Consider the following 14,183-nt stretch of genomic DNA (forward strand, 5'->3'; position numbering starts at 1 on the left):
GCGGGATAAAATTGGCGCGAAATCTAAACTTTCTTCCAAATCATAGAATTTAATTTTGATGTAAAAGAAAGTAACACATAATATTTATTTTATGTTTAGCATGGCGTTTCATTGCAATAAAATAGATACATTGAAGTTAACACTTAATACAGGTATACATAATATTATCTTACTAACAGTTTGTTTATGTAACTATTAACAGTAATGTAAAGCATTACCAGTAATTAATCTGTAACAAGATTTTATCTTATAAACACAGCTTCGAAAAGAAAATTACAAAAAGACATAGAAGGACTTCAATTACGTAACTTGGAAAGACAATATTCAGAAGAATTAACAACAATCGCAACTGAAATTGAATTAACAACAGAACAGCTAACGGTGAATATTTTTGAAAATATTAGACACCACATGTTATAGAGAGATATCAACTTATCCATCTGGCGTAATTTATTATTTTTAGGAACAAAAGAATATGCTATCTCTTGCTCGACATCAAATTTCACTAGTGGAGATATGCACAACATCAGAGAAATCCAAAATACAAAACGCGATAACTGAATTAAACGACCATAAAAGAAGTTTTGTGGACGAATTTGACAAAGGTAAGAAATTGAAAAATAATAATAGATGAATAAATGAATAGAACTCTAGCTCCAAACTTTACTTAGTTTGTAATTTTGCGATATTTTTTTTATTTTTAGTGCGCGTTATATCAGAGATGCGCAAGAGAGAGCTGAAACAAAGCGAAGAAAATGAACTAGAGTTATTACGCCAAAGAGAAAAAGAAACTGAGCAAAAGAATGAACAAATATTGAAGCAAATCATTTGCGTCGAAAAAGAGTGTGATGACATTGAACGCGAATGTGCAGTCTTGAAAGTAAGTGCAAAATAAAGTTTCGAAATATTAAAATTTAAATGTGGAAATTTTCTCAATGCACAACTCTTAACTATGTAAAAGAACCGCGTGCCAGACGTATCTTACTTCCAAATTTTTTACTTGTGGAGTTTTGTGAAATCTATGTTGTGAAACCAACAGGAGGCTTGTAGGCATTAGGCGGTTATCACACTGCGCCGCGCTCCGTCGCGCGCGGAGCGCGTGATTTTTTATGTGATTATCACGCGGACGCGTTGTCAGTGTGAAGTGCCGCGCGTGTATTCTATACAAACTGAGGTACTTGCATACAATGAAAAAATCTGTCGCCCCGCGCTCCGCGACGGAGCGCGGCGCAGTGTGATAACCGCCTTACTATTATCATCAACTTACCCAGCAGCAGCCTGTCAAAACACATTTAATTGTGTAATATTCCTGAAAAATTACGGTTAGGTTCATGAAGAAATTCTTAAACCCGGTTCACCTTATTTCGCGTCATGCGATTCCCCGCGAATTTTCTGTGGTCACGTTCCTTTCACGCGTTGATACCCAAGCGCACATAATTTATCCTTTGATGTAGGTAAAAATTAGCACCACTATCGTCTGTCGTAGTTGGTACACCTACCTTCTGATCTGAGAATCCTGAGACTAGGAGGTGATGTATGTCAAGCGATGTGTGTGTATTAATAGGCCGATATCGTACAAACGCAATGTATCAAAAATATTTTTTGTTTGTTTCAGAAACGAAACCACGCCATTATGCTGAAAATGAGACGTAAGTTGGTAGAAACAGAAAATGTTCGAAAAGAGCTTATGAAGAATAATTAAGGATATTGACGAATAATATCAAACAAGAAGTTATTTAATTCATGATTTTAATGATTTCCGTGAAAAATTACAATAAACATTATTTATTAATTATTCTAAATTATTTACTTGCACATTGAAAGATCAATACATGCAAATTACACAAAAAAACAACAAAAGATATTACACATTGAAATAAATAAATAAAAACAAACCTTAGTTGTAGGTAAGAGGTAACATTAAACATTGTAAAAGATCTTTTGCCTCTAATAGCATCAAGACGTGCTAAAAGGTATCACCTATTCATCAATGGTCATTCACTCCACAAAACAAATGTCTAATATCTATTTAATACTGATTCAACACTTTCCAGAAAGGCACTAAGTTTTAAATAATATTTAATTATCCAGTTGAAGCAGTAACGCAACACTTCGTTTAATCCAATGAGATGCAGGTTTATCTGACGGCAGATAAAATGCCAGGACAAAATTTGACGAATGACCAGTTGTGGCCAAAACGCCTTTCCTTTCCAAAGTTTTGTACAAAGGGCATCTATACCTTGTTCCTTCTTGAAACTCGGTTTTTATTTTCGGGTATAACCACATAACTGGCATATTATCATTTAAAATCTTTGGAAGCTGTTCATCAATAGCGTATTTGTCTCGGTTCCAGCGGCCACCATCCATAAACAATCCTAACACGTACACTCCCATTGCCGGTGGGACTGTTTCATAATCAACTCTACGTACCTCAAAATCGAATATAAGCAAATCGATAGGAATCCTTTTAGATCTAGCATAATTCTGTACAGAGCCAGTCAAAAATGCCTGAGTAAAGAAGAAGCCCGACAGCCAAAATGTAGACGGTTTCCCATTTTGATACCAGTCCTCCAACATAGCAAGACGCTCGATGAAATCTGCTACATAGCTAGGCAGGGGTTTCAAACTTGGGTAGGATACTTTCCGCCAGTTATCTGGTATCCTACCAAGAAGCATTGCGTTTGATTGAAGATCTAGGGCTGGTGACATGACAATGAGTCCCTTTACAGCTTTCTGCAAATCTAATAAAGACCCTTTGATTTCACCAAGCAGCTTGTTGAAACGTTCCATTTCTTGTACGAGTACAGTATTCATAGACTCGTTATAATCAACCGGATACTTCTTTTGGGCCATCTCTACATCAAACTTCGGTGGTAATTTAGATATAATCTCTGACGCCATATGCATAAGAATCACTTCAGTGTTGCCACCTTCACCCCCACTTCCAGTACCCTCAACAAGAACGAGCGCTGCTGTCATAGCCATTGATATAGTGTAATCACGGGTTATACCTGCATTCATATGAAGACCAAACACCTCTGGTGGTGGATTCACTGGTACCATTTCAATATGTTTTAAATAATCTTGGTATTCACACCTGCGTGGGAGTCCATACTGAGATCCTATGTCACAAAATAAATAACCAGGGTCATTGACAACTCCAGCATTGACATACGCATCCAAAATTGTCACAATCAATCTTCTGTCCCAATCGTCGGTTACTCTGCCACCATAATTACATTCACCTGTCAAATATTTTATTGCCACATACTGAATCTCCTCATATTGATTTAAGAACATTTGTAACTGCATTATAGATATTTGAAAATCTGAATCATTAAACCCGTATTGTATATTCCAACCCAAAGGACCGAATTTCTTTCTTTCTTGAACTACTGCATGAAAGAAACTTATTCCATACAAAAGTTTACTAAATGGTTTATCTTTACCTGGACACCCTTCAAAGAATTCTGGTTCCTTTAAGGGCTCTGAATTATACGATCTATATAAGTTATGCTGAAGACCAGTTGGAGGTTCATTAGTCATTTTAACTCCTACTTGAAGAACGGATTGAGGAAATCTATCGGATGGATAGCTAGTCAGCCATAGTCGAAAACTTAGGTCTGTATTTGTTAAATCAAAACCTTCAACGATTTTTTCTAACACTGGTAACCAAGATACTGCCAAATGGCAATTTTGTAAACAAACCCAGCCACCTTCAAGCTGAGCTCTTTCTATCATAGCTCTTGCGATAGGTCCTTGTCCTTGACCTAGTGATATAGAATTAAATCTGTGAGAGTATCCCATTCTCTCACAATATTTAATTAATGCTCCCATAGGGTCTGAACCCGGGGACAATATGAATATGAGTGGAGCAAGGCAATTAGAATCTCCAAATGATTTGCCTATGTCAAACGGCGGAGGCGTTATGTATTTGCCACCCATTTGCTTTTCAACAAAGTCAGATATTGCAGTTGTTAACTTGTCTGGTCTCAATACTCTTACGACTAGCAACCTTTGGAATGGAGTTAATTTTGTTTCCCAAGCACCTGGTAGAGCCTTATGATGTGGTTCTAAGTCATCATATACTTCCTGCCATTTAGTAATTGCTGAAATAAAGTTATCCTTAAAGCCTTTGAAAGCAGCCAAATCATTTAGTCTACAAATTTCGTCCCAAGCTTTATCTGGTAGCCAGTCAACTGGTTTCGCAAACGGATTTTGCACAGCTATGCCGCCTGTGATTAGAAACATATGCTCATCTGAATTCATTTCGCCAGTAGACAACATCATTTTTGAACACATTATAAATGAAAACATCAATTTGTCTTTGTCAAAAAGTGATCTACAAACATTGCTATACAAATTGTAGGTAAATGTGTCTTTCAAAAATTTCAGTCTTTTATCTAAATCCTTAGATTTGTTAGCATTTTCAATTGATATAATGTACAAGTTGATAAACCATGTTAAAGAATATTGATACATGGGATCCACATTAGGCAACTCAGTAACGCAATAGTATAAAACTGCCGAATGAGATGCTATAGGTCTATATCCAAGTCTAAATTTTTCTATGATTATTTCGGTTTCCAAACTAGCCTCTTGTTTTTTCATAATATCAATAGCCAATATTTTAGACGAATCCAGGACTTCAATAGCAGACTCATCTTCTAAAATATCTCCTTTGGTTTCTTGTAACGTACGTAATATATCATCTTCGACCTGTTTCAGGGCAGCCCTATTAGCTGCTCCTTGAACAATCAATTTTTCTCTTTTTTCTTGTAAATCAGGTCTTTCTTTGGCAACTACTATCCCTAGAAGTTGATCTTCCAATCCATCTTTAGTGAGTGCAAAGTTTATTAAAGTAACCTTATTAAAAACTTCTGGCAAGTAATGTGGATTTCTTAATTTTGTCGTCATATACAATCTAAAATTGGGATGATATTCTATAACGTTTTCTCCCAAGGCAATATATTCTTTTCCACCTTGCATATAAGTGTGTTTTAGTAAAACTGGATCTAAAGGCGCTTCTACATCTTCTAAAATACAATCTATCAGCGCTGGTTTACCATATTCCAAACAAGTTTCTATAACTTTCATATAGTTTCCATCAGTAAACTTCAATACCTGTAGATCATTGGACTTTTCCATCGTTTTTATCCATTTGTTGGCCTGACCTTGTGGATCGACCAATAAAGACCATCTCATGGAATTATCTTGAATAATAGCATTATCAGTTGAGAAAGAGTCACGTGGCAATCCAGCTATATACCAGTTCTGAATCTTGATATCAGTTCCTAAGACATCCTTAAAAAGGAATACTTCAGAGTGAGGCATATCAAGTTTTATGACCAGGTTACGCCATTCATCAATCATTTCTGTTCTTACTGGTAAGGTATAAGGTGCTAAGTATGCTATTATACCACAAGAAACTAATATGTCCCCGGCCAAATTATCGAAAAGTAACTGAAGATTTTCAGCTGCAGCAGTCCATCGTACTTTTTCACCCCCTAGACCACCAATTAATTTTTCAGCTCTGAAAAGTTTATCTATACACAATTGAACTTCATCTTCTAATGCTTTCTTTTTAATATTCGCCTCTTCTAAGGCTTCATTTAATTGTGCCAATTTTGCTTCTAATCGAGCTACTGTAGCTTTCTTCTCCTCTAATATTGCCATTGTTTCAGCAAACTCCTTTTCAGCAGCTTCTAACTTAGCCTTTTTGGGAGCTACAACTTTTGCTACAGCATCATACATGTCCATGGCAATAATCCATTTGCACAAACCCTCTGCTGCTGCTGAAGCTTTTGCAATAATGTGTGGTTTGAAGTCTTTATTGGAGAGGTATTCTTTTCTGATCTTTTGCATAGTAGCAACAGGTATATTATCTTTATCAAAATTGCGTAAAGAATCCAAAAAGCTCATATCACCTAGCACTCGTTTGCTAGGCCCCCAAAAATCAAATATTTTTTTCCCAGGATTATCAGGGTCTGGTATTTTATCTGGTGGTATTCCTTTCATGACACAAACCGCAGCCATAACCAACTTAACAGTAGCTGGAGGATTTTTCATAGATTTTACTATAGTAATGTCACCAGGCTTAAGTGTGTTTAAAGCAGCAATAGCATCTTCCAAAATTGGCAATGCTAGAGCTAAGTCAGCTTCGCAGTCCTTCTTTAATTCTTGGGCAGCAGCTGCCTGTACGTTAGCCACTTTTTGATCCTCTCTCACTTGAGCTGCAGCTTTGTCAGCAATAGCAGTTTCTTTTTCTATTTCTTCCATCATCTTCGCTGATTTTGCAGCCATTACGATCAATTGTGGTTTCAAAGCATTTAAGTCACGTTGCATGATTGAAACAGCCTCAGCTGCTTGTCCCAGTTTATCTAAGCCATTAGTATAACGTAATTTGGCTGCTCTTAGTTCCCTCTGTTTTTTGTTTGTCAAAGTAGTAAAAGATTTAATCAAGTCCAAATAAGAAGCGGAAGTGATATAAGTTTTTCTTCCAAATTGAGAATAAAAATCGGCAGATACTCGTCGCGCGTCTACATGAAATTGTTTGCAAGCAATAACAGCCGCTGCTTTCACTTTATCTGGCACATTAACTTTAATCATATAATGATGTGCCACCATTTCCAAGGCATCTTCTGGCCAACTGTCATACCAATCAATTGTACAACAATTCACTAAAGACGGATATAGTCTTAGTCTGGTCCTAAACGCACTGCCAATAGGGCTGAAACATAGAACGACATGCAGCTTAGCTTTACATCGTCCGACAAAAAAGGCTAATATTTGTAATGGACTTATATCAAGGTTCCTATTTCCTCCTTGAGCTGCTAGACGAACCAATTCGAGAATTTCTTGTTTTTCATCTAAACCGTATAGATTGGGAACTTCTCCTGAGTTCAACAAGCTGTCCAAGTTTTGGATAAACGTTTCTACTTTTATTTGACTTTCTGTAAATAGAAAAGTTGTGTCTTTATTCAGTCCACCAGATTCTCGAAGTACTAATTTTAAGTCATCGCCCCAATCTTTCACACTGTAAGACTTTGTAATTTCTGGTTGAAAAACTTGCTGTCCTAATATTGTGCTAGCCAGGCGTGTTAGGGATTGACGCCCAGAGCCACCTACGCCCACCAACAAAGCGTTACCTGAAGGCATGGACAAGATTCGACATATTTTTGACAAGTGCTCTAAAGCATAATCAAAGAGCACTATTGTCATTTTTGCTTTATGCATTGTGTTATATTCAGCCAACATGGCTATGGCTACATTAAGGAAAGCCTCTTTAGTCGGTAATTCTTCGTATTTTCTTTCACCTTCAAGACTTTCAGTGTCTAGGTAACATCCAAACATCAGACTTTTTATAGTTTCCAGACTCACTTCACCCCTTTCATCTTGATATGTGTCTAAAGCAGATTCGAAAGTATCTTTCATGCAATCTCTTGTAGTTTTTTTAAGAATACCGAAAAACCAATTACGGTCAGTATCGTCAACCAATCTGTCGAAAAATACTCGCATGATTTCATGAACCCACACTCTCGTAAATGTCTTTTTACTGTCAGCAGATTCTTTTCGCAGCAATGCACAGCCCTGAATAACTCTTGAAAAGTCTCTTAGGTTAAAAATGTAATGTGATTTAGCAGGAGTTGGTCTGAGACCTTCTGTTGCTTGATCATAAATATCCATTGTAGCAGTAATAATGTTAACTATAAACGGTTGTGTATCTTGACCAAACCCATTTCGTCGCCAACCAAGCTGTAATAAAGTCATAAATATTTTTGTCATGCTCTCTTTTGAAAATTCATTGATTGAGTATATGTTAAAATGCCGTAACATTCTCGGATAAATCAGCTGTCTGCTACCGCCTACAGGACCAATAGCAGCATAAAATATTGTATCATAAATGTATAATTTTTCAGTAGTTTTTAAATCATACCAATGTTTTTGGTCAAAATATAATCTTAACAATTCTATGGCCGGTTGTGCGCCATACACTTCTTTGGCAGGCATGTTCATATCATCAATAAATATTATAGCTTGTTTACCTTTAGTGGGGCCGTAATTATTTTTTCTCCTTTTTACTAATTTAGAAATTACTAAATCTTGTGTTTGATTACAAGAAGTTGTAGTTGTAAAAGTGATAAAACCAGGCGTATACTTTTCCATGTCAAGATTATTCATTAGGAAATTTTGAACGTAAAAGCTTTTTCCTGTTCCTGTAGGACCGATCAAAAGTATTGGCTTGAGAAACTTTGTATGAATTTTAAGTAAAAACATATATTTCTCCGTTTCTAATGTGGGAATAACAGTTTGCAGAAGATTTATTTGTTCTTTAACCTGAACTGCCTTTACAGCTTCTGGCCATGCTTTCCAACAGCCTTTACTTTTGTACATGTAGTAATGGTCGATTAGCATACCTTCAGTTGGTATCGATACGTCTAGCCTGTCAACTTCAGGAGGTATCCCCTTTTCTCCTCTAAAATATTCTTTGACTACTTCATCAAATCTTTCTCGTGAATCTGTATTTAAAATCCCACCCAGTCCCCATACCATAGCACTCATGAACGAGGCTAAAAACCACGTTCTTGTATATTTAGTATCTTCTTCGCCTTCTATGGCGTTATCCATCAGCATTTCTATTAGATTGAGCGCACTTTTTACTAAATTGACTTCTCCGGCTGTTACAAGCTGCTGACAATTTTTTCTAATATAATAGACGAGAGGATCAAACAACCACTCACACACATTAAAAATATACTCTTCGTTTTCTTCGAGCCAAATTGGATTTAATGTGTTGAGCCACGATTTATAGAACGGCATGAATCCAAACGAAGCAGATTCCATGTAGATCATACCACATCTCGATACGGTAGCCGGGGAAGCTTGAGACAAATCCATAACTTCAAATATCATGGACATAACACTTGACATAGCCATTACTTCTCCTGATGTTAAGCAGAGTTTTTTATTATCATCCAGTACAGTATTCATGTTTTCTATCCAAACGGCATCTACAGGCCCATCAAAAACAATCCATTTCTTGACAGGAGTATCCTCAGAAGCAAAGTCTCGAAACATCGTTGCTACTATGCCGTCAGTCCATTCATATGATATTGGATCAAATGCTCCGTATAATTGACCCATAGTAACCGCTTTTGGATTGAGAACTTTGTATGTACATTGGCAACCTCCTGGCTGTTTTCTTTCCTCCATTAATGTTAAAGCTTCAGATAATATTTTTAAAGTCATAGATTTTCCCGAAAACGGGTCACCTACTAACATGAAACCATGCCTGACAATCATCATTTCATATGTCTGAATAACTTTTATCAGAAAACATTCCATTGGCTGGAGATTATTCTTTGCGCAAGCATCATCACACGCATTCAAGAAATTTACGTAATCTGGTTTCGGTAGCGAGATACCAGGAAAAAGGTCAGTGATAATGCCTTCAAACAGAGGCACGTCGAAAGACAAAAACTTTGGTAAATTAACATCGGTGATAGACCTAAGAAGCAAGATACTTTCATTCTCATTAGGGAAACTTCTTTTTAAATTACCAGCAGCCGATAACACCGTCTTGACTGCCCTCATACCGTAATCATAATGGTTTTGTGATGATAACTGTTCTGAGCAAAGGCGGTATGTAGTTACAATTTTTACAGATAAATTTCGTGCATCTATAAAGCCAAAAGAATACAGCGAAATTTCGCCAATCATAGCATAATCGGGAACCATCATGGCCACAGTACGAAATAGCACTTTGAGATTATCAGGTAATTCGGAACGACCTGCGTAACCGGGATTCATAGTAATACATACGTAACACGCTGGATTAAGTTTTAGTATAGTTCCTTCGAAATCAAACGTTTCCATGTGTTGTCTCACTGCTTGCACAATACAAAGTATTTGCTGGGCAATTACCGATAATACCTCTACTTCAATTCGGTTGAATTCATCAAAACATACCCAAGCTCCACAGGAAGCTAACCCTTTAAAAAATTTACCCATGGCTTTATAATCTAAACCATCAGAACAATTGAATACTACGCATTGCACAGCTAGAGCCTTTGCAAGATCTTTAGTAGTTTCTGTTTTGCCCGTGCCTGCTGGTCCTTCAGGTGCACCATTTAGATGGAGATAGTACGCTCCAATTAATGTACGATAGCAACGATCTGTCAACGGTGTTATGACTAAGCGATCGGAATTTCCTAAATATTCATATGCATAGTCAACCACAGCGTTTATTATTTTCACAAACACTCGTTCTTCTTCCCAATAATATCGCAATTGGGATAGCCATTGAAAGTCTGTTACTTCAGTGACATTTTTTCCTACCAAATCAAATATGACATCTTTAGCATGCACATCGATTACAATTAGTGCTTTGACAGTAATACTACTTAGTTTAGTTAAATCTGTACGCCGAATAACAGCTACAGTTTCATTCAGCTGTTTTGTTAAGCTTGTATGAAAAGCTTGAAGTTCGCTAAGTTTATGGGTACTCAAAGACTCATGAACATCGACAGCCCAATAAATTTGTGATATAGCTAGTACGACCATGCCTTCCCACGAAAGAATCCACTCTACTCTTCCCATATTGGGGTAATCATAATACGACAACTCTGTCTCCATTTTCACAGCTTTGAGCATCTGCTCCTCTACTTGCACCAACCATTTCTCCACTGAGCCTCTGGCTGCAGATACACTTATAATTTCCAAAAATTCTATTTGTTCTCCTTCCATTGATATCATAGACGAAATGTTAAACTCTTCATCAAAAACCAATCTATTTATACCTTCAAAACATTTCTTCAGATGTGGTTGTACTTTGAGAGGATTTTTAGTTTCTGATAATATTTCCAACATTTCATCGTTCGATAAGAAGAAAAATCTGGGGAAATACAGACGTTTTTTCTCCAGATAGTTATTAACACCATCGTTAATTTTTTCCAACATGCCGGAAGCTATCCTGAACGCTTCCAGTACTCCCATGCCGCCAGCGAGTTCAAGAGTGTGCGGATCTTTGTCAACAGAACCCATATAACGACGATATGTATTATTTACTTCCACGAACATAACTCCTTCTTCTGGCATTTGAGCCACGATATCTTTCGATGAAAATATTGGCAGCAAATACAACCATTGACTTTGTACTTTACCCCATTCATCTATGGTAGCATTCACTCTCATTATTTTTTCATACCATGCTCTGACTTGTGCTTCAAATGGTTTCACAAACGCAGAACCGCGCATTCCGACGGTTTTCACTATATGGTCATCTAAAACGCTTTGAATATCGTCAAGTCCAGACAGTATAAAAATTCCAGTGTCCTTATAAGGGCTAGTTTTGAAACAAATGTCAGTCCATTCGGCTATCATTTTATTAAGATTGGTGATTAGAGCCAGCTCTTTAGTCGCAGCCACGCTGATAATTTCATATTGATCAATTTCATCCCACAAATTAAAATTAATTATTTTGCGTAATGTTGTTCCAGCTGTAGGAGTCAAATCAAAACCGGCAATGTTGGACATCTCATCCCAGTGACGTTGCACTAATGCCGGATTACACATGATATGAGCCATTTGAACGTTAGGTCTCCATTCCTTAATTTCAGCTATAGCTTGAGCACATAGCTTCATTGGGGCAGGTAAATTATTTACATCAGGATCATCTACTAAACCTTGGAATCGTTTCTCGACACCTTCAGCGATTTGTTGTTTTATTTTGTTTTTATAGTTTTTAGATAGTTTTAAAAACTCTTTATAAAAGAAATCATGATCCTGTTCAATCTGATTATGATCCAAATATTCGAAAACTCCATCCATCCATGTATAGTAACTTCGTTTCCATCGATGTACAAGGTGTATAAGACAGTAAAATGGTAAAATAAAATCTTTGAGCTCTTCCAAGTCAGTATAACTTGACACCGGAAATTTAAAAGTAGTTTCTTCATTATTAATCCAAGTAACCAGTTTATCACATTCTCCAAGTCGGTGGACAAGCCTCCGCAAATACTCCAAATATTCAGATGTATGGTTGATATCATCCATATTATCAAGAAGTTCCAAATATGGCGTCATTTGAATAACTTCATTATTAAGGTATGCTATTTTAGACAATAAATTGTCTTCCATTTCTCCTTTAAACGTCTCATACGCAGCTGCATTTTTTTCAAATATTGGTTTAATGTCTCGCAACCAATTTACCGTGCGCGTATTGGATGCTACATGTTCTGGAGTTAGTGACGTCATTTCTAGAAGATTTGAAATTATTTCGATTTGTCTCATTATTCTTTCTTTTAGGGCTTCAACTAAAACAGTTTTAGCGTGTAAAATATAAACACCTTGCTCGATCAATTCAGCTGCATTTTCAGGTTCTTTCAGAGCTTTGGCTGCAATTATTTCAAATTCAGTGCAAATGCTATGATTTTCATCCATGTGAGTTCTGACTATACCCGCGATAATATCATTTATGAACTCCAATGCTTTTCGTTTCAGCCCATCTACCATTCTTAATTGACAAACGACGGAACAATTAAAATATTCGTTCTCAAGAACAGCTGTTATTTCAGAATCTATACTTTGAAAATATCTGATTTTATCACGACTTTCTTCAAACTCTTCAGCTTCTTCGATAAATTTATGTAAAGCTGCTTTGGCTGGAGCTCCATACAACATGTTATATTCAGCACGAAGGCGATCCAAATACTGAAGAAGCGGCTCAAATACAACATCCAGCTGTTTCTGCAATCTTTCATGGCCGTCTTTATGTAGCCATTCGTTGTAATGTACTGGCAGAGCATCGTGTGAATATGGTATTCTGAGATACTGTTCTATAGGCATTAATCTTTGCGATATATGAGATATTGCATCTGCAATATCATGAAAGGCACCATAAACAGTTTCAAGGGATGGATCGTATATGAATTCGCCATCAAAATCAAGCGCTATATTGAGAATTGGAACATAATCAGGATTTTTCAAGTAATCAATGATAGCATCAATCGATCTTCTCATCAATTCTTGTATCTGCATAGATATCATTTTGGTAGCACATTTCACGAAATCTGGAATTTTCTTTGGCTTCATTCCTTTAAGGCATCGTGGATTTTTTAACCATTGCACTAATATTGCATACCATGTACTGGAAACCAGATAGTCTGCACGTTTTATTTCTTCCATAACCTTAGTTTGAAATTCTTCCAAATCCATAGGGCCTCTGGCTCTATACTTCGCCAAGTTTATAATAAAAGGTGGAAAAGTTTTCTCGGATGATTCAAGCACGAGTCTAATAAAAGGATGCAGTAGTAGAGAGCCGTCTTGAAGTTTCTTCCGGAATTTGATCATTTTCTCGTAATTAGGTGTTACGCCATCAAATTTGAAATTGGGTTCAACGTATCGTTTACGGGAGACTCCGGGAACGTCGCGAATAACGATTCTGACGGCAAGATCGTGAAGGTTTCGGTTCCAGTCTGCCTTGCTTTCATTTATCAATTCCTCCATGATTACCGGGAACGACTGTCGCATTTTATTAGGTATCAGGCCACAAATTTTGGTTTCCCATGATTTGAGCATGGGCGGGGGTTGTATTTTGTCAGCGCATTCTTTCAGGACTGCTATGTGCCTGCACTGCGCGATCTCAAGGCGGTCGCGCTCTCGGCGTTCTAAAGGCGGACGAGCTATCTCCACCTTTCTCTCAGTGGCTTTCTCTTCAAGCACTTTTCGGAACTTGGCTTGTTTGTCCTGCAAATAATATTTTTCATTACTGGCGAGGTGCCATTGGCTAACATAAAAACAGTGGAATACCATCTAACTACGGCAGGTTAAATAATTACATTTACACATAAACATTACTCATCTATGACGACTATGGCGCTACAAATACTATGTTCACATACCTTTATTCGATTGTACGGTGGTAGAGGAGTAAATGGTAATTTGTCCATCTTGTGAACATCTGGTATGGGCAGCATAACTGGAACTCTACACCCATTTTTGGTTTGTAAAAGTTTTCTTAGCTCACTTTCTTCCATTTTGTTGCCTTTCTGAACAATCACATAATACGATTTAACAATAAGTTTTTGGTAAACAATAAAACTGAATATAAACCGTATTTGTAACAAAAAACACGTTTATTGAAAAATGTACACAAAATTCCTTTTCTTTGAAGAAGTCAATAC

General features: G+C 36.9%; 2 protein-coding genes across 2 annotated transcripts; one reads left to right on the forward strand and one right to left on the reverse strand.

Moving 5' to 3' along the window:
- Window positions 1-62: 62 nt before the first annotated feature.
- LOC135080000 (myosin-9-like) lies at window positions 63-1,792 on the forward strand. The gene is made up of 5 exons (XM_063974665.1): window positions 63-152; window positions 260-381; window positions 464-605; window positions 705-880; window positions 1,616-1,792. Exons 1-5 carry the CDS (start codon window positions 92-94, stop codon window positions 1,700-1,702), a joined length of 588 nt encoding a protein of 195 aa, XP_063830735.1. The 5' UTR covers window positions 63-91; the 3' UTR covers window positions 1,703-1,792.
- Window positions 1,793-1,856: 64 nt separating this feature from the next.
- On the reverse strand, window positions 1,857-14,183 carry LOC135079999 (dynein axonemal heavy chain 12). The gene is made up of 2 exons (XM_063974664.1): window positions 13,902-14,183; window positions 1,857-13,746 (listed from the first exon to the last, which is right to left on the reverse strand). Exons 1-2 carry the CDS (start codon window positions 14,034-14,036, stop codon window positions 2,080-2,082), a joined length of 11,802 nt encoding a protein of 3,933 aa, XP_063830734.1. The 5' UTR covers window positions 14,037-14,183; the 3' UTR covers window positions 1,857-2,079.

This window comes from Ostrinia nubilalis, chromosome 17 (genome assembly GCF_963855985.1).
Source record: "Ostrinia nubilalis chromosome 17, ilOstNubi1.1, whole genome shotgun sequence".
NCBI lineage: Eukaryota > Metazoa > Arthropoda > Insecta > Lepidoptera > Crambidae > Ostrinia > Ostrinia nubilalis.

Bases quoted from the DNA above. Each gene is read 5' to 3' on its own strand.
- LOC135080000 (XM_063974665.1), top strand. From the start codon at position 92: ATGTTTAGCATGGCGTTTCATTGCAATAAAATAGATACATTGAAGTTA. The intron at 153-259 runs GTATACATAATA...TTATAAACACAG, and splicing joins GAAGTTAACACTTAATACAG to CTTCGAAAAGAAAATTACAA. The intron at 881-1,615 runs GTAAGTGCAAAA...TGTTTGTTTCAG, and splicing joins GCGAATGTGCAGTCTTGAAA to AAACGAAACCACGCCATTAT.
- LOC135079999 (XM_063974664.1), bottom strand. From the start codon at position 14,036: ATGGAAGAAAGTGAGCTAAGAAAACTTTTACAAACCAAAAATGGGTGT. The intron at 13,747-13,901 runs GTATGTGAACAT...TATTATTTGCAG, and splicing joins CACCGTACAATCGAATAAAG to GACAAACAAGCCAAGTTCCG.